The following is a 23,750-nucleotide window of genomic DNA, read 5'->3' as shown; positions in this document are numbered from 1 at the left end:
CAAAAGCCTCTTGTGCAGCAGATAGGCAGGGCCTCGGAGCTCCCGGACAAACTGCCTAGCTCACCCTGAAGCTGTTTTGCAGGGTGCCCAGGTGCCTGTGCAGAGGGGCGGGGAGTGGGGTAGGGGGAGCCACAGTTCACCAGGGGAAGGGGACCGAGCAGGTGTGCCATCCTGCACGCTGTCCCAGAAGCCTTCGCTGCTGACTCCATCTTGGAAAACAGCAGCATGAGCACATCATCATAAAAAACCAGCTCTCCCACTTATAGAGGTCTAAACTCAGGCATGTACATATGTAAATATATTTATATACAACGATAGGGGAATAGATCTATATACATATATTTATATGTTAAGTATCAAGGTAGCAGACAGACATTGGGCCTCTCAAGTCCTCCCTCAACACAGGAACTAATAACCTGGATTCTGTGATGCTCACCTTCCCGACGTGATCTCTGAAGACAAATGGGTGCATCATCAAATGTGGTGAAGAAAGCTGATGGTGCCCATCCATCAGAAGATATAGTGTCTGGGGTCTTAAAGGCTTGAAGTTAAACAAGCAGCCATCTAACTCAGAAGCAACAAAGCCCACATGGACGAAGCACACCAGCCTGTGTGATCATGAGCTGTCGATGAGGTCAGGTATCAGTCATCAAAGACCCAAAACAAAAAAGCATACCATTGTTAATGCGGAAGAGTGCGGAGTGGAGACCCAAAGTCCATCTGTAGGCAAATGGACATCCCCTTACAGAAGGGTCACAAGTAAGAGACAGCCAGTCAGGGTGCAGTATAGCCTCGATAAAACATACAACTTTCCTCTAGTTCTTTAATGCTCCCCCCCAACTATCACGAACCCAATTCTACCTTACAAATCTGGCTAGACTAGAGCATGTGCACTGGCACAGATCAGAGCTGGAAACACAGGGAATCCAGGACAGATAAACCCCTCAGGATCACTATTGAGAGTAGTCATACCAGGAGGGGAAGGGAAAGGCGGGGGGAGAAAGAAGAAACCGACCACAATGATCTACATATCACCCCCTTCAGGGGGACGGACAACAGAAAAGTGGGTGAAGGGAGACATTGATCAGTGTAAGACATGAAAAAATAATAATTTATAAGTTATCAAGGGTTCATGAGGGAGGGAGGGGAAAAATGAGGAGCTGCTACCATTTGGCAACAAATGTACAAATATGCTTGACACAATGGATGGATGCATGGATTGTGATAAGAGTTGCATGAACCCCCAATAAATGATTAAAAAAATAAACCAGTCTTCAAGGAAGCCCCCTCCTAAGTCCCAAGTCCAGGGCCACCTCCCCAAAGGCTTGCTGGCCAGTTCCCAGTATCCTGTGAAGTTCAGTAAGCCCAGCAGGGGAACGGTGGGCGCAGAGGACTGTGGTGGCAATCAGGCAGAGTGGAAGCGTCTGGGGCCAAGGAACTTGGAGAGGACAGAGGTGGGCCCTGGCGCCCCGCAGAGCACGGGGCTGGAGACAGACTTCCAGCCACCTTCTGCGGAGAGCTCACTAGAGCCGCTGTGTTCCGCAGACCCTGCCCTGGAGCCAGGGACGTCCTGCCTGGAGAGACGGCCTTGGGAGGATGCCGGGGCACTGTGCCCGGGCAGCCTCGCCAAACTGAGCATTAAGCATTGAGCCAAGGAGGCGAGGCTGTGGGCACAAGCTGTCCACACACGACGGCCCAACTGCAAGACAAGGGCGGCATTGACCCTCAGGAGGATGTACTGACTGGCGTCAGGCACCGTCAGGCAGTCTACCGCCAACCCCAGCCCCTGCTCAGATTCTCACCCCAAACTGCTGGACCCAGCTGTCATGGGCACACTTCACCCTCCACCTCTAAACTCAAAGCTCAAGACCATAGATCCGCAACGCCAAAACTCAGCTCGCCATGAGTAGTGAGTTCCCAGCAGAGCGGCCTACAGGACGCAGGGGACCTGCTCCCTGGGGTCTCTGAGCTGACATTTTCCTGGAAGCAGACAGCTTCATCTTGCTGCAGCTGAGCGACCAGTGAGCTCGAACTGCTGACTGTGTCGTTAGCAGCCCAGGGTACAGCCAGTTGGTGCATAAATGACACCGCCCAGAGAAACGGAGAGAAGCGGAGTGGGGAGACCCTCGGGGCCAAGAGGAGAAAGAAACGTGGGGCAGGGGCTACACAAATGCTCTCTGGAGCCTCTGAGGGGTCCTTCTGGGGGGGTCCCCGTGCCCCAGGGCTCCCAGAAGAGGACACACACACACCCACACACAGGCTGCAGGGGAGAACAGGGAGAAAGGAGATGGGCCACTACCCTGGGTGGTGACCAGCTTCTCCCGGGAGCATGTGCCCCACCCCTTCCTGCCCACCACGCCTCGGCCAGGGGGGCTGGGCCTGGGCACACTAGCTGTCTGGTCCTGTCTAATGCACCAGCTGACCACCCGCTCAGCTGCCAGGCCAGCCTGGCCAGGCCTCCCCTACTTGCAGTGTTTCCTCCTGAGCCCTGGCAGGCCCCTTGGCCTCCTGGTCCTTCAGGTCCAGCGCCGCCTGCCCCTCCCCCTCTGGTCAGCGCTGACTCCTGGGAGACTGCATCCTCTCATGTGGGCCTGGCTCCCAGAGCTGGGGCTGGCCAGACCTTGCCTGTCAGACCTCTGCTTGTGGACAGAGCTTCCCGGAAGCCCTAGGGGCGTCTTGTTCTTGGCGAGCTCAGCTGCACTGGCTCTGGGCAGCCTCCTGCCAAACAGGGTCTCGCACCCGTGCCAGACAGAGGCCTCCTGGCACCCACCCTCTCCCCGGCCCCTCATTCAACCCATCACAAGGACCTGTCTCAGCCCCTTGGTGCCTGCCTGGCCAGGGGCACCTCACTCAGCCCGCACAGAGGCTCCCTCCTCAAGCCCTCTCCCTGGGACCTTCCGGGGTGCCCAGGCTCTCAGGTGAAGAGCAGCACAAGAAGCCCCAGGCCTGGCCCTCCATCCCACAGCACACACATCCCACCTCTCTGCTCGACTGCGGGCCCATGGCCAGGCTGCTCTCTATGCGGCTGGGGGGGAGTTTCTGCCCCCACTCCCCACTCCCATCAATGTCAGCATGCCTGTGGCACGCAGGGAGGCCGGTTCCTCCCCCACCCCTGCTCCCCTCTTCCCCCTCTCCCTCCCAGCTGCAGTGTGGCTGTACACATGGCTACTTGATGAGTGCCTGCAACCCCAGTGCCCAAGTCCATCCTGCACAGAGGCCCTGCTTTGGGACAGATGCCGCAGAGCCGGCACTCACCCCATGTGTGGTGGAGAAAGCCGCCCGCCCAGCTATGGGCAGGCCTCGAGACTGAGGGGACAGGGCAAGCCTGACTTGAGTGCACTGAGCTGAGATGAAGAGAGCCTCAGCCTAGCCCAAGGCTACAGAGACTCATGGGGTCACAGTCTCTGGGGCACGAGGGGCGGGGGCTCCGGCCCATTGTGAGGTCTGGTGGAATGCTCCGCTCAGGCTGATCCAGCGCAGGCCGTTTCCTCCCGCCTGCTCCCTGCTTCCCAGGCCCCACCCTGGCCTGTCCAGAAGAGGTCCGGGGCTTGAGGGAGCATGAAGAAGGTGCAGTGTGGGGAGGGGTCCAGCCCTTGGAAGCACGGTCTTAAGATCTTGAGAGACCAATGCTGGAAGACTTGAGGAGATGGGGACAGAGATCCAGGACGCGGGCCACAGCCGGGGGCCGGGGGCCAGGGGCCGGGTCATGGACACACGGAGCTGCAGGGAGGGAGCCAGGTGCTCAGGTAGGGGTCCTGGGACAGTGGCACTGGCAGCCTGAGATCAGTATCTTCAGAAGGGTGACAGCTGACTCACCGGGAAAGCCCAAGATTGTGGTAGCCTGGAGAGCAAGCATCCCAGCCAACTAGCAGCCTGGCCCAGACCTACTGCTGGAGTTGGGGACACCGGTTGGGGCCCAGTACAGGAAAGAGCATCAGAGACCTGGCAGGGAGGACCCCAAGGAACCTAACAGGCAGCAGGCAGCATCCAGAGGGCGGGGGGGGGGGGGCTTCAGAAAGCAGCGTCCGGCGGGAGGCTGGCTGCAGAGAGAAGGATCCGGTGTTCTAGGCAGAGGCCAGGTTGTGCAGAGGCCTAGCAGTTGGGCCTGGCTGCCTCTGACCTCACAATACAGGCCCATGGGGCTGGCCCTGTGCACCCTGGTCCTGCTCCAGCCCGGGCCTTGCCCGGGGCCCTGGGCAGCCTCCAGATCCAGTGCCCTACCACGGGCACAGCCCCCCGCCGCCTGGGGCATGTCTCTGCTCTCCAATTACGAGGGGCTTCGGCAGCAGATCGAGAAGCTGGTGCGGGAGAACGAGGAGCTGAAGAAGCTGGTGCGGCTGATCCGTGAGAACCACGAGCTCAGGTCGGCCATCAGGACCCAGGCCAACGGCCTAGGCATCGGCGGGCTCGGCGAGGGCACCAGCCCGGCACCACTGCGCCAGGGCAACTGTAAGAGGCGGTGGGCCAGCAGAACGGAGGGCAGGAGGGAGGGCAGGGGTTCGGGGCCCCAGAGGAGAGCAGGTTCACGACCTCAGGGGGGGGGGGGGAAGGGTACAGGCAAGGCTTTGCCCCATTCCCTCCACCTGCTGTGGGCCTGCCTGGAGCCCAGCTCTGGACCCTGGTAGTGACCACCTGGAGGTGGCCAGCGGACAATGACAGAGCAAGTTTAGCTGCAGGCAGAAAAGGCAGCTGTGTGACAGAAGGGGTGCGGAAGGGCAGAGGTCTCAAGAAGAGTGTTGCAGTGGGGGGCTCCAGGTCAGGATGCAGCGTGGGGGACAGCAGGATGACGGAAGCAGTGGGCCCTGCCAGTCTTGCACAGAGAACACAGGGCGGCGCCCAGGTGTGGCCCTGGCCTCAGTACTGAGGAGAGGGCAGCAAAGCCCCCAAGGCACGCAAGGAGTGCACAGCAGGGTTGTTCAAGTGCACACACACACACACCCCGCAGCCACCCCCCTGCCCTCTCCAGCCGCGCCTCCGTATGCCCCCATGCTGCTGACACAGCCTGCTTGTGTCTGCAACCCGAGCTCCACAGCAGACAGCAGACCCCCTCTTTCTCAAGGGCCACACTGCACCGGACCCACAAACCCCAGGTTCCACCCCAAGCACCAGCTCCCCTTTGAGCCCAGCTCATTGGCCCTTAGCAGGCGGGATTCTGACACCAGGAGGCCGCCCCTGTGTCTGCCCTCAGTCAGGAAAGCACATAGGCCCTCCCCATTTTAAGGCGACAGGCAGCCAGTGGGTCCACAGGGGCTGTGGGTGGGGGGATAAATGCTAGAATGCCGACTTAAGAAAGGGGCCTGGGCGTCTGACGCCAAGGTCAGCAGGCCTCTGTCCTTCTGCTCTGGATTCTTAACGGAATCTTTGAGCCCTTTCTTGGGGGCCACGCACATGGCTCAGGCCAGGTTCTAGGAGCGCCTCAGCTGGTGGCAGTGACACACTCGGACAAAGCCTGGACAGCGTGACAGGATGGCAGGTAGATGAGTGTGCACAGTCCTAGGGTGACAGGGTATGTGTGGGTGCACAGAGGATGTGTGGGTGTGTCTGTGACAGTGTAGGTGAGATGTGTGGGTATGTGTGTCTGAGAGTGTATGTGAATGTGTGGGGTATGTACTTGTGTGTAAATCGTATGTGGTTATTGTGAGCGGTGAGTGTGGTATATGAGTTCTGTGCTTTGTGAGCGTGTATGTGCGTGTGTGTGTGAGAGAGAGACAGAGAGAGATGGGGGAGACAGCGAATGGTGAGTCGGAAGCCATGCAGCCAGAGGTGAGCAGAGAGAGGACTGTGAATGACATGACGGAGACCTGGGCTGGCCCAGACCAGTGAGAAGCAGACCCTGGTATTTCACACAGAAAGCCACCATGTCTGTGCCCCAACATCCCATTCCAACTGGGAAAATGGGCTCCAGGGTGACGGGGGGTAGGGGTTGGGGAGCAGGGAGGCCAAGCTGGGGCTGTTGGAATTGCGGGGGTGGGGGGAGATGGTGGCTAGATGATGGACTAGAGCACCTTCCTTGTGCCGCGACCCTTTCATACGGTTCCTCAGGTGGTGGTGACCCCCAACCGTAACGTTATTTTCGTTGCTACTTCATCACTGTCATTTTGCTGCTGCTATGAATTGAATCGTCATGTAACTGTCTGATTGGCAGGATGCATTTTCATGGTTACATATTGAACATAGTGAAAGCATCGTGATTCATCACAAAAACAATATGTCATTCTAGATTGTGAAGTAGTTATTTCTAGTGACAAACACATGAAGTTTTGTCTTGAGGCATGGTGTAGCATGGGTAACAGTCTTCACGCCAGGTGCTCATAGGTGGGCATATCTGCATGTGGGTGGACCCGCCTGGAGATGGAGAGAGGAGCGGTGTCTCAGTTCCTAAGACCAGCAGAAATAGTATCTGTTTTCCCATGGTCTTAGACGACCCCTGTGAAAGGGTCGTTCAACCCCCAAAGGGGTTGAGATGCACAGGTTGAGAACCGCTGGACTACATGGTGGAGAGACTGAGTCAAGTGTTTAGTAATAGAAATGGACCCCTAAATGCTGGGGAGGGAGATGAAGCAGCGAGTGCCCAGACGGTCTGCTGCCCGGCTGGGGTGGCTGAGGGCTGGTGGTGACCGCTCTGAGACTAGGGCACACATGGCCAAGAGCGAATTCCAGTGCAGGGCTCCCCATCCCTGTGCTTGGCCCTCTTCTTGGGTCCAGCCTCCTGTTTTCAAGCTGCTCCTAGCATTAAGTGGGCCTTCAGCTCCCCTCACTCTGGGCCCACACTTCTCCCTCAGGACCTCCAGGCTACCCGGGTTGATGTGCCAGGGTCAGAAAATAGGGTGTAACAGTTTGTAAGCTTGACTGACGGCTTCTAGATAGGGTGACATATGACATGGTGACATGTGATATGATTTTACGTTCCTGCCCAGCGTCCTGCAAATGTTAGGGGAGATGTGAGAGGAGGCACTGGAGCTTTGAAGGAGGACGAGTGTTGTAGACAAGTCCCCAGCTCGCAGGGACCTTATAGGACACGAGTGGAACTGCCCCATAGGTTGCCTGGAAGCTCCCTTTAAGACTGCTCGGCTACATCTGCCTGGAGTGTCTGGGGAGCAGCAACCATGTGAGCCTGAAGCCCAGAGGACAAGTGGGGCCAGAGAAGAGATTCGAGAGTGGGTGGCAAGTGAAGGGACAGGGGCAGGAAAGTGTCTGGGAAGAACGGGCAGAGACGCGTGGCCCTGTGGTGAGTCTGAGACGAGGACAGGCAGGAAAGGCACAGAGAACTTGCAAGGGCAAGGAAAGGGGCGTCAGGAGGCAGCTTCATGGGCTGCCCAGAGGTCAAGCAGGAAGAGTGGTCTCGTCCTTAATGACCGGAGGCAGCTATGACCTCGGGGGGGGGGGGCAGGTGGGCGAGGTGGGCAAGGCAGGGTGAGTAAGAATGCAGATAACAGATGGTGGCGTCCCTCCACAAGGCAGAGGAGGTAGGACCCTCGCTGGAGGCCGGCAGGGAGGTCAGAATCTCCTTTCATGATGGCAGCAGCCTGGATTTACTTCTCCCAGGTTAAGGTGCATCCCTTCACTGGTCCTGGGCTGAGCGAGCGGTGCTGCGTGGTGGGAAGTGCAGGAAACTCTGGGTCCAGGGCTGCATCTTCTCTAAAGAACATGTCTTCCTGTGCGATAGGGGTGTGTGTGTGTGTGTGTGTTGGGGAGGGGTGGGTCTGGAACCGAGGGAGAGGAAGAGGAGTCCTAGGGCGACAGCGCCGACTCTACTTTCTCGGAGCTTTTGCCGTAGCAGGAGCCAGTTGAGCGCCATGGGCGGCTCAGTCGCTAGACCTGTGGAGGAGGCCCGGCTGCACTATCACCAGGTGGGCAGCCTGGGGTTGTCTGTTCTTAGTCTGGAAGCTCCACTGAAACTTGCTCACTTTGGGTGGCCCTGCTGACACCTGAAATGCCCGTGACATTGCTTCTAGTACCGCAGCAACGCACAAGCCCCCACAGTACGATCGATTGGCCCCCACCTAGTGGTTGGTTTTTCTAGAAAAGCAAAACCAGGTGGTCAGGGATGTAAACATGCAGATTGACTTCCAAGAGCCGGTCATGCAACTGTGGGGCCTGGCCAGGCCCAAATCTCTGCCAGCTCACAGTGTTGTGGTGGCTCCCGCTGGCTCACGACCCAGAGCCCCAGGTCAGGGGTAGTCTGAAGAAAGGAGCCCAGACCTGGTGCATCAACAAACAGACTAACCAACAAAACACCAAACAAACCCAGACTGACCACACTCCTGCTACCGAGTCCATTCTGGCTCCCGGTGACCCTCCTCTGTGGCCACAGAGCCCCTGTGGGCTCCTGACAAGAGTCAGGAATATCCCCTTAGCAGGGTTGTTTGTGGGCACCCCGGGGGGCATAGTGGGTGACATCAGTCGTTTGAAAGCACCAGCCGCTTAGAGGGAGAGAGCTGAGGCTTTCTGCTCCCATGAAGATCAACAGTCTCCGATGCCCACAGGCCAGTTACACTGTCCTGAGGAGCGGCTGTGCAGGGGACTCGCCTGGGAGGTTTGTGGCGGAGGGCTCGCTGGCGCCACACATCCACCAGAGGGCGACCTTGGTGCCCACAGTGAGAGGGCACCCAGGACCCAGAAAACTGCTGCCCAGGAGACTGGGGGTTCCAACACCCACGCCCGCCGCCCCCTCCTGTTTGGGCACAGCTGGACCCAAGGTGGGACCCTTGGTTTAGTTTTTAGCCTTTGATTGTAAATAGGGAGGTTTGCAGAGCAGGTCAGTTTTGCCCCCTGGACCTACTAGTTTGTTTCCCTCCGTCCCCACCCCTACAGCGCCCTAAGTCACGCTTAGACACTGACAGCGGCCGCCTGCTCGGCTTCCCCTCCCCCATCCTCCTCTCCCACCCCTCCCTCTCTGAACTCCGTCACCGGGTAAATGCTCTCCACAGAAGGGCTCAGCTGGTCTCAGCACCCTCTGTGTCCCCTATGTCCCCACAGGTATCTTTCTGTCCACGTCCCCAACAGCAGCCAACCAGTCAGATGCGGGCATGGTGACCTTGCCGCTGGCCGACATGCTAAGCAGCCCGCAGCCCGGCCCCCCAGCCACCTCCATCGTGAACCCAGTGGCCGGCCAGCTCAACGCACTGCTGTCTGCCTCCATGCCCGTGCCGCAGGCGGCTCAGCTCAGCAGCCTCTCACCTGGCCCCATGGCAGTGCCCCCCACTAGCACGCTGGCCAGCTCCCTGGGCCTACCGTCTACCGGCCACGTGACCGCCACCATGGCAGGGCCGCCATCAGGCACGCTGACCACCTCCCTCGGCCTGCCTTCCACCGGCCCCCTGACTCCAAGTGGCCCCATGGCGGTGCCCCCAATGGGCACACTGACCACCTCCCTCAGCCTGCCTTCCACCGGCCCGCTGACTCCAAGTGGCCCCATAACAGTGCCCCCAATGGGCACGATGACCACCTCCTTTGGCCTACCTCCCAGCGGCCCTATGACCCCAAGCGGCCCCATGGCTATGCCCACAGCAGGCACGCTGACCACCTCCCTCGGCCTACCTCCTAGTGGCCCCCTGACTCCAAACAGTCCCATGGTGGTGCCCCCCATAGGCACACTGACCACCTCCCTCAGCCTGCCTTCCAGCAGCCCCCTGGCCCCAAGCGGCCCCACAGCGGTGCCCCCAGCGGGCACAGTAACCACCTCCTTTGGGCTGACTTCATCCAACCCCCTGACCCCAAGCAGCCCCCTGCTTGCCTCTGCAATGGCCCCTGTGGCTGTGCCTCAGAGCCTGCTGACCAGCCCCTTGGGCAACACGGTGACCTCGGAGTCCACAAGGGTGAGGCTGTCTGAGACCATGCGGAGATGCTCTTCTGGATCCCAGGCCACAGGCACTCACGGCAAAGGTAGGGAGATACGCAAGCTGGCCGTGCCTGGGGAGGGCGGGACACAGCTTCCAGTCCCTCCTCTCACCTCACGGTCCTGACATCAACAGAGAGCATGAGGTCGTCCCAGGACCCGGCGGAGCCCCTCGGCGTGACTTTTGTGGGGCCACCGTTGCTCTCGTCCACCCCCACCAGCCCCACGGCCTTCTCCTGTGGCGCCTCTAACGTGCGGACCCAGCCCAGTGCCCCCCAGGGCCAGGTGGTCGTATGCACTGGCTCCATAGTCTCTTGTGCCAGCTCCTCCGCCCCAGACCCCAGGGATCCTACCCCCAACCCGCAAGCTGCTGCCTCCAACGGCGCTTCCATTAGCGAGACGGACGTCGCTCACGGTGCCACCTGCTCGCCCAGCCGGCACCGGGCCCCTTCCCACTCCCCGACTCGCATGTCGTCCTTGCCGGCCTCGGTCAATGATGCACGAGGGGCGCGCGCCTCGGAAACATCGCGGAAGAGCATCCTGGAGTTGGAGCGGAAGCTGGCCCACCGTAAGGTCAGCAAGTTCCCGGAGAGCCCCCGAGGTGAGCCGCGCCCGCCCCCGGCCCCCAGCCGCCCGCGCCCCGGCCCCAAAGCCCAGCTGACCGCAGCCTCGCTCTCATCCAGAGTCCCGGCAGATGGCCTGGGAGCGTCTGGTGGGGGAGATCGCCTTCCAGCTGGACCGCAGGATCCTGTCCAGCATCTTCCCGGAGCGAGTGCGCCTCTACGGCTTCACCGTCTCCAACATTCCGGAGAAGATCATTCAGGTTGGTGGTCCCCCCCCCCCCCCCCCCGCCAGGGACAGCGGGATGGTGGAAGCACTGCTTCTGGTCCAGAGGATGTCCAACAGGCCTGCGCTGGAGGCGCCCCAGGTCCCCTACTCACCCCCGCCCCCGCCCCCAGCCTCCCAGAGAACAGGGGGAGGGGAGGGCATAGGACACCACAGGCCCCTCCCACGACTCCAGAGGGGGGGCTGGAGCTCCCACTCGCCTTCCTGTCAATCTGTGAGTTGGAGAGCGCAGCTCCTTGTCCCAGTGCACGGTCGAGGGGGCGGGGAGACTCAGGCCGGGTCCTGCACTCAAACAGGAGTGGGGAAGACCAGGGGGCCAGGTCACACACACACCCCATGGACGGGGTGGGGAGACTCAGGGGCAGGACCCCTCGGGGTGGAGGCGAGGGCAGGGTGAGGCGGGGGTCTCATAGACACACTCAGACACACAAATGCGTGCATGTGACACCAGGAGAGGGGAGTTAGAAGAGAAAGACGAGACTTTCTGCTGCCATAAAGAGAGTGTGGGGACCCACCAGACAGGTCTACTCCGTCATCAGTAGCTGTGAGTCGGGAGTGGATGGCAGTGAATTCTGCCAGCTTACAGGTGAAGGAAGGCCGGGAGGGATGCACACAGGGGCGGCTGCACTGCCAGTCTGAAGGTGGCCTTCCAGATCGGACTTACTCTGCTTCTGAAGCTTGGCTGGGGCCATTTCAGTGAGGTCAAAATGGTCCGTCTTTATAAGGAGCCCTGGGGCCCTGGGGAACTTCAAGGTCAGCCATGTAAACCCCCAGCTGCTTGGCAGGAGAGGCCAGGCTGCCTGCTGCCTGCAGAGGTTCCGTCTCAGAAATCCTGTCTAGAACCAGAGCCACTAACCTGTCCGTCACTTAGGGAAGGTCCTCCTGTCTTCCGCGTGCTTCTGTGAGACTGGTGCAGCCCCGGGCAGTGCTTCGTTCTCAGGCACAAGGTCACTGAGCGTGGATTGACATGAAAGCACCTCCACCACCAGCACCACCAAAGGGACACTGGGTTCCCTTCTAAAGCTCGTGGCTCCACATTCTGTCCCACTGGGCTTTTAACTCATGCAGCTCTGAGTGTGCTCCTATGAACGCCTCTCCCCGCTGCAGACACCAGGGGTCTAGCTCGAGGCCTCGGGACCCAAGGGACACTTGACTGGGACCAAGGCACTATGGAGGGCCCCTGCCAGGGAGGACACAGAGACCAGAGGCCTCAGGGCTCCCCATGGGAGCTGAGTGGCACCTTTCTTCAAGGACAGTGCCCGCCTCTGGTGACCCTACAGGGAAGGAGCCCCACTCCTCTCCCAGCTCCTCACCTTCCCCCAAGGATCAACTTCAACAAGTTAGAGGCCCTGTGGCTCAGTCCCCCAAAGCTGGGGCAGCAGAGAAGGGTGGAGCATGTGAGGGAGCTAGCAAGCCTGAGTGCTGGGTCAGCTCCCTGGGTGAGTCTCCGGTTAGGTGCCTGTGCCCAAGTGGTCAGCTGTCTGTCCCTGCCCCCATCCACCCTGCCAGCCTGCCTGGTGGGGGTGGGGGGGCTCCATCTTCCTCCACCAGGCTCCCCGCCTGCTCCCTTGGCAGCTTCTCTTCCTTCCGTGCCCCTCACTCTCCGACCTGAATTCTGTGCGAGTAAGTCCAGGTCCAGGAAGTAGTGGAGCACCGGTCTCTAAATTAACACAGGGAGCATGGAAATCTCAGCAGCTCTGCTTAGTCCGCAGCACGGCACCGATTCTGCTGCTCCTGCCACTGGGCCTGTCAGGCTGCTGGGAGCTGATTCTGACTCCGAATGACCCCACAGCAAGGCTGGAAAGCTTTACTGAAACAGAAAGCCCCGTCTTTCTCCTGAAGAGCAGCCAGCGGTTTTGAACTGCTGACCTTGTAGTTAGCAATCCAGTGCACTACTTCTCTTTAGGGAAGGGGCAAGACAACTCTATTCGTTTCCTGGGGCTGCCAGAGCCAGGTGGGTGGGTGCAATCCACTCATCACACGCAGTGTCCCCATTGGCCGCCACCACTCGGCATGCCTCAGTGTGTCCTCCTGCAGGCACCCGTGTGTTGCGGGGACGGTCATCGCTGTGCCCCCAGTCGTTCAGGTGCCATACCCTTGGCGGGCAGGCTTCAGTGGAGCTTTCAGACCAAGAAGGAATATGTCAGTCTCATTTTAAAAGCGGCCTGGCGAACGCCGTAAAAACTCGGCAGAGTGTGGTCTGAGACAGCGGGGCCCTGCAGGTTGGAGGACATTCAGAAGACAGCTGGGAAGAGCAGCCCTTTGAGTGGCCGTAGATGGAGCCAAGGTTTGGACCTTCCTTTGCTGATGGGCTGTGACGCAACACGAGGCGAAGCCTGGCGAGAATCCATTAACGATCAGAATCTGGACTATAGGAACTTAAAACTAGGCGTTTACCTGGGTAGTTCATTATAGGATCTGTTGTCAGCTTGAGAGGATTACGAGTCAGGGGGTAGAGTCTAGCCTGTGAATCATTGTATAGCCAGTGAAGCCTCTCTGTGGGCATAGCCTTCCCCTGAGGATTCTGGGAATTCCTGTATTTCCTCCCTGGAGGTGGGAGACACACTCTTTCTGCTCACTCCCTGTGAGACATCCCGGGGAGAAGCCACATGAACCTACCCTGATGCAACCAGAACCTTGAGAGCTGGAGGAGTCATGTAGAGACCCACACTAGTGCTGCAATGCTTCCACCGCCACCGGACCCACAAGACTTCCCACCCACTGACCCAGGATCTTCCTGCATTCAGCATCACTGCAAGTGTTTCGTGAGTCTGAAGAGGACTTTACAGATTGGTATCAGACAAATGGGCTTATATCAGATTTATGGACATGATCTGGACTGGGCTGGAATGTTTTCTCAATATTCACAATATTCAATATTGTATATAAAGCTCTTGTATGTAACACTCTTTCCTATACATATATGCGTGTCTATGAATTTGTTTCTCTAGTCTACTCAGACGAACACTAGGAACACTGGAAGTCATAAAAAATGAACTGAGGTTCTCTGTTCCTCCTCTTGCGACAGGAAGTTTGTCTTCCTGTTCCTGTGGTGTCCTACCAGCCTCACCCCAAGACATGATAGTGAATGGATTTGGCTGTCTTGGGCACCTGGTCACCAGGGCTGCTTTCAACTGTGGCAAAGTGGACATTGTTGCCATCAGTGAGCCCCCCCTCGCTGACCTGAACTACATGGTCTACATGCTCCAGTATGATCCCTCCCATGGCAAGTTCAGTGGCACTGCCAAGGCTGAGAACTGGAAGCTTATCGTCCATGGGAAGTCCATCTCCATCTTCCAGGAGCGAGATCCCGCCAACATCAAGTTGGGGGGGGGAGGCTGGAACCGCCGGTGCTGAGTATGTCATAGAGTCCACTGGTGTCTTCACCACCCTGGAGAAGGCTGGGGCTCACTGGAAGGGCGGTGCCCAAAGGATGATCCTCTCTGTCCCTCTGCCGATGCCCCATGTTTGTGATGGGCGTGAACCACGGGAAGCAGGACAACTCCCTTAAGATTGTCAGCAATGCCTCCTGCACTAACTGCTTAGCTTCCCGGCCAAGGTCATCCACGACAACTCTAGCATCGTGGAGGGACCCATGACCACAGTCCACGCCGTTACTGCCACCCAGAAGACTGTGTATGGCCTCTTTGGGAAACTCTGCCACGTAGCCACAGGACTACCCAGAACATCATCCCCACATCTACTGGCACTGTCAAGGCTTTGGGCAGGGTTATCCCGGAGCTGAATGGGAAACTCATTGGTATGGCCTTCCGTGTCCCCACCCCAAGTGTCCATCGTGGATCTCACCTGCCGTCGGGAGGAAGCTGCCAAGTACAATGACATCAAGAAGGGGTGAAGCAAGCCTCACATGGACCCCTAAAAGGCATCCTGGGCTTCACCGAAGTCTAGGTTGTCTCCTGTGACTTCTACAGGGGCACCCACTCTCCCACCCTTAATGTTGGGGCTGGCATTGCCCTCAACGACCACTCTGTCAAGTTCATTTCCTGGTAGGACAATTAATTTGGCTACAGAAGCAGAATGGCGAACCATATGGTCCACATGGCCTACAAGGAGTAAGGGGTCCCTGGGCCACCAGCACCAGCTATAGCTCTAGAGGAAGAGAAACCCTCAGCTGCTGGGTGTCTTTGCCCCAATCTGATCCCCAAATATATTGGGAATACCCCATCATCTCAAGTTTCCATCCAGACCCCCTGAAGGCAGAGAGGGGCTTAGAGAACCCAGCCTTGTCATGCATCATCAATAAAGTACACTGTACTCAGGCCCCCCAAAAAAGATTTAGAATGCATAAAGATGGATTTCCTCAGCATTAGTGACTTGAAATGGACTGGAATGGGCCATTTTGAATTGGACCCTTCTCTTCACTGCCACTGAGTTGATGCCAACTCACAGTGACCCTGTAGGATAGGGTAGAATTGCTCCCGAGGGCTTCCCAGACTGTCCCTCTTTATAGGAGTAGAAAGCCTCTCTTTCTCCCACTGAATGGTTGGAGGTTTCAAACTGCCGACCTTGAAATGAATAGCAGCCTATTGGGCCAAGGATGGTAAATATAAAAAGAATGGCACTCGGGCATCAGCAAACGTGGTGAAGAAAGCTGGTGGTGCCCGGCTATCAAGAGATAACAGCATCAGGGGTCTTAAAGGCTTGAAGATAAACAAGTGGCCATCTAGCTGAGGAGCAACAAATCCCACATGGAAGAAGCACACCAGCCTGTGTGATCATGAATTGTCCATGGGATTAGGTATCAGGCATCCAAGACCCAAAACAAAAAAATCGTATTGATGTGAATGACGGGAGGGCAGAGTGGAGACCCAAAGCCCATCTGTAGACAACTGGATATCCCCTTACAGAAGGGTCACAAGGAAGAGACGAGCTGGTCAGGGTGCCGTATAGCACCAACGAAACATACAACTTCCCTCTCGTTCTGTAATGCTTCCTCTCCACCCCACTCTCATGACCCCAACTCTGTCTTACAAGTCCGGCTAGACCAGAGCATGTACACGAGTACAGGTAAGAGCTGGAAACACAGGGCATCCAGGACAGATAAAGCCCTCAGGACCAATAAGGAGAGTAGTGATTTCAGGGGAAGGGGAAGGTGAGGGGGAAAAGGGGGAACCGATCACAGTGATCTACATATAACTCCCTTCCAGGGAGACAGACAACAGAAAAGTGAGTGAAGGCAGACAGCAGTCAGTGTAAGACATTAAAAATAATTCTAAATTATCAAGGGTTCATGAGGGAGGAAGGAGAGGAGGGGGAGGAACAAGCTGATACCATGGGTTCAAGTAGAAAGAAAATGTTTTGAGAATGATGATGGCAACATGTGTACAAATGTGCTTGACACAATGGGTGGATGGATTGTGATAAGAGCTGTATGAGCCCCCTATAAAATGATTTGAAAAATGAAACCCTTGAACAACAACAAACTAAGAATGGCATTGCACCCAGTGTCGAAAATAACACTTCAAGGAAACTCACACCAGAAGATGGCAGCAGCCGAGGAGCTGACACTGCTTGAGAAGTCCCTGGGGCTGAATAAACGGAACAAATACAGCGCGGGGGAGGGGGGGGCTGGTGCCAGACTCCGGTTCTGAGTTGAACAGGATTAACCACAACAGCAGCTTGTCCGGTCTGGCAAGCCCCAAGAGAACCTTGGCTGTGAGCCCTGCCGAGGAAACAGCCGTGGCAGCAGTGGTTGGAATACAGGGCCCGCCAACAGAGGCCACATCCGCTTTCTGCTGAAGGGCCTCAGCTCCTATCTTGAAGACCAAGTCCACCCTATGGGCGATCACTGCCGTAGCCGAGCTTCTGTTATACTGTGGGCTGCATCGCTTTATATTGACCTGATGGTTCAAGAAAGGAGCAATCTCTTCATGTGTCTCGCTGGCTGGGCTACCTTCAGCATCACCCAGGTATCAAGCAACATCTGACTGGTGTTGTCCTCATCAAGGACAGACTGTATCCCAGTTCCCATTTGAAGTTTCCCAGGCCCTACAGAAGAGTCATTAAAAGGTTTGAAGTGAAAAAGGCATTCTGGACCACAGGACAAACATAAATTCATAGTCCTTATTTGTTGACAGGAGCTGAATTTTAAAGTATATGCCTATGTTAGAATGTTTTATTTGTTCTTTGGTTTAAATTTTGCAATTTTTAATGTAAAAACTGTTGTTAAAATCAAGTAATAAATTACCTTGTCTTGTAGGTGAAATTTTAATAAAAGTTGCACATCAGTGGCTTAATCCATAAGGAAAAATAAATAAATAACCCTTCAAAATCTCCCCTAAAGGACAGCCCGACAAAGAAAGGCTAATCGCCATATGCCTTCAGGGAAGACCATTTGTGCGCTTCAGAGAGGCGAAAATGGGAGGTTTTTATCAACATCTGCAGTCGGGCATGGGTGGAACATGCAGTGGAGGTATGTGATAAGGCCGCACAAAAGTTAGCTGCAAAGAAGGGTCGGCAGTTGATGATCGAAACTACAATGAAGATCACAGGATAGAATTTTGTAAGACCAACGACTTCTTCGTTTCAAAATACCTTTCTGCAACAGCATGAACCATGACTATTGCGTGGAACCCAACAGAGAGAACACACAGGAACCAAGTCTACCACATCTGTGAAGAGAGGTGATGGAGAAGCTCAGTATCTTCAGACAGATCAAGGCCAGCAGCCAACTGCAGAAGACACCCTCAATTGCTTGTGTGCAGGTTCAAGTTGAGGGTGGAAAAAAATTAAAATAAGTCCATGAGAGCCAAAGTACCACCCTGAGTACACATTCAGAAATCACCTCAAGAAGACATGTGACCCCTTGGCCACTAATGGCCAAAGACCAGATGAGTTGTGGTGTGACATATCACATGTATGACAAGGACATCATGCATGAAGAGCAAACGGTCATTATTAAAAAGATAGGAAAAAGAAAAAATAGATTTCAGAAGAGACTGGGGGAAAAAGAGAGAGACTCCAAAAGTTGCTATTGAGCATAGAGCAGCTAAAGCGAAGGGAAGAGAGGACACAGTCAATGCTGAGTGGAAGGTTTCCAGGGGCACGCTGAGAAGGTAAAGTGTCCCAGAGAAATGAGCATGACCTGGAGTGAGAAGCAGATGCTCCCTATTTCACAGGCTGAAAGAATATAAAACTCAAGCTTCGAGTAACCAATGGAAGAGATACGGCTTTGTGTCTATTTGAAAGAAACATGATTCAACAGACTGCAGAAATACATTATTGAATGTTATCATTAAGGTTACATGCAAGTAAAATTTGCTGAAGAAATTTCAAAAGCAGTAACATCAACAGGAATTCAGAAATTCAAGTTGGAGTCACAAGAAGCTATATAGGACAAGGAATATCACTGCTGAAGTCAGACCAACATTGACGGGAAGCAGAGAATACCAGAAAGATGTCCTTATGTCTTTTATTGGCTATGCAAAGACATTCGACTGTGTGCATAGTAACAGATCAGGGGTAACATTGTGGAGAGTGGGAATCCCAGGACCCTTCATTGTGCTCATACAGAACCTGTAGCTAGACCAAGAGGCGGCCATCTGATTAGGATGACGGGCTGCTGCATGGCTTAAAGTCAGGAAAGAAGATAACAGCGTGATGGATGGCCTTTCATCACAGTGTTCCATCTAGATGTTGTGTCATGCTAGGTGCTGTGGAGTCCGCTCTGGCCCCCAGCCTCCCCGTGTACAGTAGGAGAAAGCACTCTCCAGGCCTGCGCCCTCGCACAAGTGCTCTGACAATTGAACCTGCTGTTGCAGTCACTGTGTCGATCTGTCTTGTTGAGGGCCTGCCTTTTCTTCACTGCCCCTACCTTACCAAGGTGATGACCTTCTCCAGGTGTGCTGTTAGTCCGGGTGGACTAGAGAAACAAATCCAGGGACACTCTTAGGTGTCTAAGAAAGAGCTCTATATCAAAGAGTAATTGCATTTTAGGAAAACATCCCAGCCCAGTTAAGATCAAGTCCATAAGTCCAATATTAGTCCAAATGTCTGATACTAGTCCCTAAAGTCCTCTTCAGAACCACTTGCATGCAGGAAGATCACAGGCTGGTGGGTGACATCTCTTGTGGATCCAATGGCATTAGAAGCATCAGGGGACTGTCTCCACAGGTCTCCTCCCCATGGCTCACTCGGGTCTCCTCCACAGAAAGGTGATGCAGAGTGTGGCCTGACCACTAGGGAGAAAGAGAAGAAGTTCCCAGAATCCTCATGAGAAGGCCACGCCCATAAGGAAGCATCATCAGGCTGTGACCTGATTGACAGGCTAACCTCCACCCCGAGGTTTATGTATCAAGTTGACCTGAAATTATGTAACCACCACACCAGGGTTGGGATGAGGGTTAAGGAATAATTCAAGAGGCTGGGCTTCCTGAAGATGAATGTGGCATTGGGATTGCAGGAAGAAACAACCTCACTTACTGAACACTGAGGCCGTGAAGTACTTACCGACAGTGAGTCGAGACCACCACCTTCAGGATGGATCCCACCTCAGCATCAAGGAAACGAGGGTCCTCACAAGTTGACCCATAAAGTGATGCGGTCACGGATTTCATTTTACTTGAACCCGCACCCTTGGTAGCAGCAGTCAGTGACTCACATAACACATTGCACTGGGCAGCTCTCCTGCAAAAGACCTCTCCACAGCGTTTAAAAAGGGGGGAATCTCATTTGGAGCACCAAGATAAGCCAGATGCAAGCCATGGTGCTTTTAATCTCCTGCCATGCATGTGACAGCTGGACAATGACTAAGGAAGCCCAAGAAAATGCAATGTCTTTGAATTGTGCTGCGGGCAAAGATCACCGAAGGCTGCAGAGGGCAAGTCTTCATCTGAGGTACTCGGGACATCTTATCAGATAAGAAGGGGCCAGTCCCTGGAGATGGGTAAAGTAGAAGGGCAGTGAGGAAGAGGAAGGCCCTCCGGGAGATGGGCTGACAGGTGGTGCACCAGAGGGCTCAGGCAGAGGAATGAGAACAGCGCAGTAGCAGCTGGTGTTGTGCGTGCACTGCTGTGCGTCAGAACAGACTCGAGGGTGCCTTCAATCACAACGGAAGTTCCTCGGGGCTCAGGTTTGTCACCAGCATCTACTCTCAGGGGACATCCTTCCAGCTCCATTGGACTGAGCATCCTATTCCTCTGGGACCCTGAGCCTCTGAGGGCGGTCTCTGGGCATCCAACTGAAGCTGGGCCACCCGCTGATGTTTTGCAGAGTCCCACTCACCAGCCTGCCTTTGGAGAGTGTTTGTATTTGGTACCCTGCTGGCTTGCCAAATCCTTCCACTAGTCCTCAGAGTGTACACCGTCTCTTGGTTTTCATGTGTAGACAATCGTGGTGGTGTTGTTAGGTACTGTCTACTTGGTTCTGACCCATAGTGACCCGATGCTCTTCTGTTTGCATCCACAATTGTCACCATGGTGTCCATCCATCTCCTCGAGGGTCTTCTTTTCCGCTACCCTCCCCACTACCAAGCAGGAGGTCCTTTCCCCAGGGACTGGCCACTCCTGATCACAAGTTCAAAGTACCTGAGACAAAATCCCACCGTCCTCGCTTTGAAGGAGTCTTCTGGCTGTCCTTTGTCCAAGGCAGAGGTTTTGTTCTTCGGCGGTCCACGTCCTTGCAGTATTCCTTGCCAGCACCATCGTTTCAATGCATTGAATCCCCTGTGGTCGTCCTTGTTCTATCCTACTGCCTACAAAGAAGGGCAGTGGCGAGCCTCTTCTCATCCTCCCATCTAGTTGACTCATAGTATCAACCTTATGGCACTTCGTTCCATGTCTGACTTGACAGAGTGCCTCCAGCCACGCCTGCCGGTGAGTAGGGTGTGTGTCCTGCACCTTTTGACAGGCGTCTTTCGGAGCCCAGTCAGCCAGTGCTGCTGGGCGCCAGCAGAATCCACACCAGGTCAGCAGAGTGGAGTTTGTTATGAACGTGTAGGTGGATGGAGAACTACCAGGAAGGATGCCGAATCAGGGAAAGGCCAACACTCCCAGGGAGTTGTCTGGAGGCCACACCACTGCCACTACTGCCTCCCAGGAGAAGATATGGGCACACACCAGGATGCCAGGGCCCGTGTGCCCCCAGAGACTCGAGCTGGAGGCCCCCTAAAGTTCAGGAAGTCAGGAAGGTGAAGACGGTGCCAGACCCAGAGCTGGGTGAGCCACAGCAGGTTAGGGAGCTTTGTCTTGGATAGGGCTCCCGGGGAGGAGCACGTGTGCTGTAAGGTGGCTGTGGGAGACTGACTGCGCTGCAGCAGCTAATAATGCACACGCATCCACTTAAACAGTGCATTCTGCTCTGTGTCTCCCACCCACGCCCTCCTGAAGGTGGATTCTGAAGATGTGCCCTACTTGAGAGGCAGTATTTGAGTCTGTGCGGCGCCAGCCCTTGCCCCCTCCCTGCCCTGAGCAGCTCACCTGATGCTGGTCACGCAGCAGCACACAGCAGACGCGGGGCACACACACGGGCACAGAGCAAGCACATGGGCACACATCACCTCTAGGTGTACATGGCGTGGCACTGAGTGCAGGAATGAGGTTATGTAGATTGAGTTAATCATTTTGACATCTAGATCTTTTAGCTCGGCCTAAACAAGTCCTTGTGCCCCCCACCCCACCCATCACCAGCCTCTACCTACCTCCTGCCATGGGTTTGGGCTCCCTTTGAGGGGGTCCTGCCACCTTGGCCTTATGTGCCCAGTTCACTTCTCTGAGCAGCTCTCAGGTTCATGCGCACCACCGCCTCAGCACTCCGTCCCTTATCGTGGCTGTGTAAGAACCCGTATGTGGGGCTGCACAGGGCAGGCCTCGGCTCCCAACAGGGGTCAGGGCACAAAGAACACCCCACCCTATTTGCCAGGCATAGTCAGTGCAGGCTCACAGGGGCGTGCTGAGCTCCTGTGGGTTGTGCAGCTGGGGCCTGCTGTGGGACTAAAGAGGTGAGAAGTCCTGGGGCCCAAGGGGAGCCCAGAGTCATGGCACTGGTGTGTGCCCAGGCTACTGACCAGGTGGCAGTGACACTGAGTCAGGGCACTGGAGTGTTAGGGTGCTCCAGCGCAGGGTTCAGCATGGTCTCACCAGGGCTGATTCTTTGTCCAGGGGACTCAGTGAGCCCAGGTGTGTGTGTGTACCCACACACAGGTACAAGTCAAGAGCAGATGATGGAGCCCAGGCGAGGGAAGAGGGCCCCTGGGTAGAGGCTGGGAAGGAGCAGGGCAGAGGGCAGCAGGCCAGGGAGACCCCAGCAGTATTTTCTCTTCCAGGCAGTTGGGGACACCAAGAAAACCCACTCTCACTGTCATTGCTTGACCCAAGGACACAGCCCTGGTGTTCCTGGATCACTGTGGGGTCCTGACCCTCCTGCTCAGGCCCAGTCCACCCAGTGGGCCCTACAGGGGCGGTGCCAGGGAGGGCCCTGATGACTGGCTGTGTCCCCGCAGGCCTCCATGAGCCCCAGTGACCACAAGCTGGACGAGGAGCTGTGCCAGACGCTCACGCAGCGCTACGTGAGCATCATGAACCGCCTGCAGAGCCTGGGCTACAACGGCCGGGTGCACCCTGCACTGACAGAGCAGCTGGTCAACGCCTACGGCATCCTGAGGGAGCGGCCAGAGTTAGCGGCCTCCGAGGGTGGCTGCTACACCGTGGACTTCCTGCAGCACGTGCTGGTGGAGACCGTGCACCCTGGCCTGCTCACCGATGCACTACTGCTGCTCTCCTGCCTCAGCCAGCTGGCTCTCGATGACGGCAAGCCCATGTTCATCTGGTGACGCCGCCTCTGGCGGCCCAGCAAAGCCATTAAACCTCCAACGGCACTGGTGGTGCTGCCTCACCGGGGCCTCTCGGTCAGCTGGTGCTGGACGGAAAGCCTGTGTTCATCTAGTGATGCCGCCCCTGCAGGCTGGCCCGCCGGCCCGGGCCTGGGTGAAGCCATTAAACCTCCCATGGCCACCATCAATGCTGCCTCTTTGGGGGGGGGCTCTTGGGCACCCCTCAGTCCTGCCCTGGGGCCATGTCCACCCTAGGTTCCTGCCACCAGTGCCCTTAACCCCAAGGCTACCTGACCCCCACACCCCCTACCTTGCACAGAGCTGAGGCCTCAGGGAACAGCACAGGGTGTGTGGTGGGAGGCAGAGGCCAGACCCAAGTTGAGGGAGAAAAGGGGGGAGGGGGAAACCCTGCAGTGAGGCAGCTCAGGTGTACAGAGGGGTGGGGAGGGGGTGTAGGGCACAGAGGGGGAGGTAATGAGTGGTTTGCACAGAGTCCATGGTCAGAAGTGGCAACCCCCGCCCTATTCACAGTAAAAAGTCATCATAAAAAGAGGGGCTCGCTCTGGCTACAGAAAAGAGGGAGCATGCTGAGCCTGTGACCAGATTGGTGGGGCTTTGTGTGGTGCGAGGAGCTGAAGGGCCTTCACCAGGGTGGAATGTCTGAGGTGGGCAGTGCAGAGAAGCATGCAGGGTGGCCTCAGACCACTTTAGGGGTGAGAGGGTGGAGGCAGGCCAGCACAGGCTGCCAGGGAGGGGCCACAGCCAGGAGGAACTGCAGCTGGGGGGGGGGGGGTATCAGGTGTTGAGGCCCTCTGCCCCATGCCCAGGCCCCAGAAGTTTCGGGCTTTCTGCTCTCCTGACTGAAAGACCTCGAAGATTTAAGAGACCCCTCTGAGAAGGAAAAGTGGGGACTATCCCAGAAGACATCCTCCGGGACAGCCCCCTGCAGTCCTGCCCTCCAGGAAGCTGCCACGAGGAGGAAAGGAGTACCTTCTGTGTCACGTGGCCCCAGGGAGTGACAGGGCCGCTGGAACCAACGGTCCCTCCCGTGATAGGGAGTTGGATAGGGTAGGGTCTCAGGGTCACCAACACTGGTGTGTGTGGGGGGGGGGGGAGGCGGAGGAGGGTGTTTTGGGAGCTCAACTGGTGAGGGAATGAGGCCATTCCAGGTACAACCCCCTTTTTAACTCGGGTCCCAATTCCCCAAGCCCCGTATTGGGGGGAGGGGCCCACAGTGGGCGCAGCAGCAGAACCCGCAGACTCCGGGCGGGCACACCG

At 56.4% G+C, this 23,750-nt stretch overlaps 1 protein-coding gene across 1 annotated transcript; it reads left to right on the top strand.

The window, feature by feature from the left end:
• Positions 1-4,250: 4,250 nt before the first annotated feature.
• On the top strand, positions 4,251-22,472 carry SPATC1 (spermatogenesis and centriole associated 1). Its single transcript, XM_075550555.1, has 7 exons — positions 4,251-4,443; positions 8,980-9,219; positions 9,268-9,393; positions 9,592-9,865; positions 10,309-10,439; positions 10,522-10,661; positions 22,143-22,472. Exons 1-7 carry the CDS (start codon positions 4,251-4,253, stop codon positions 22,470-22,472), a joined length of 1,434 nt encoding a protein of 477 aa, XP_075406670.1.
• The last annotated feature ends 1,278 nt before the right edge of the window (positions 22,473-23,750 follow it).

Source organism: Tenrec ecaudatus, chromosome 5, assembly GCF_050624435.1.
Source record: "Tenrec ecaudatus isolate mTenEca1 chromosome 5, mTenEca1.hap1, whole genome shotgun sequence".
NCBI lineage: Eukaryota > Metazoa > Chordata > Mammalia > Afrosoricida > Tenrecidae > Tenrec > Tenrec ecaudatus.
The sequence above is the reverse complement of the archived record's forward strand: the minus strand, read 5'-3'. Positions and strand labels throughout refer to the sequence as shown.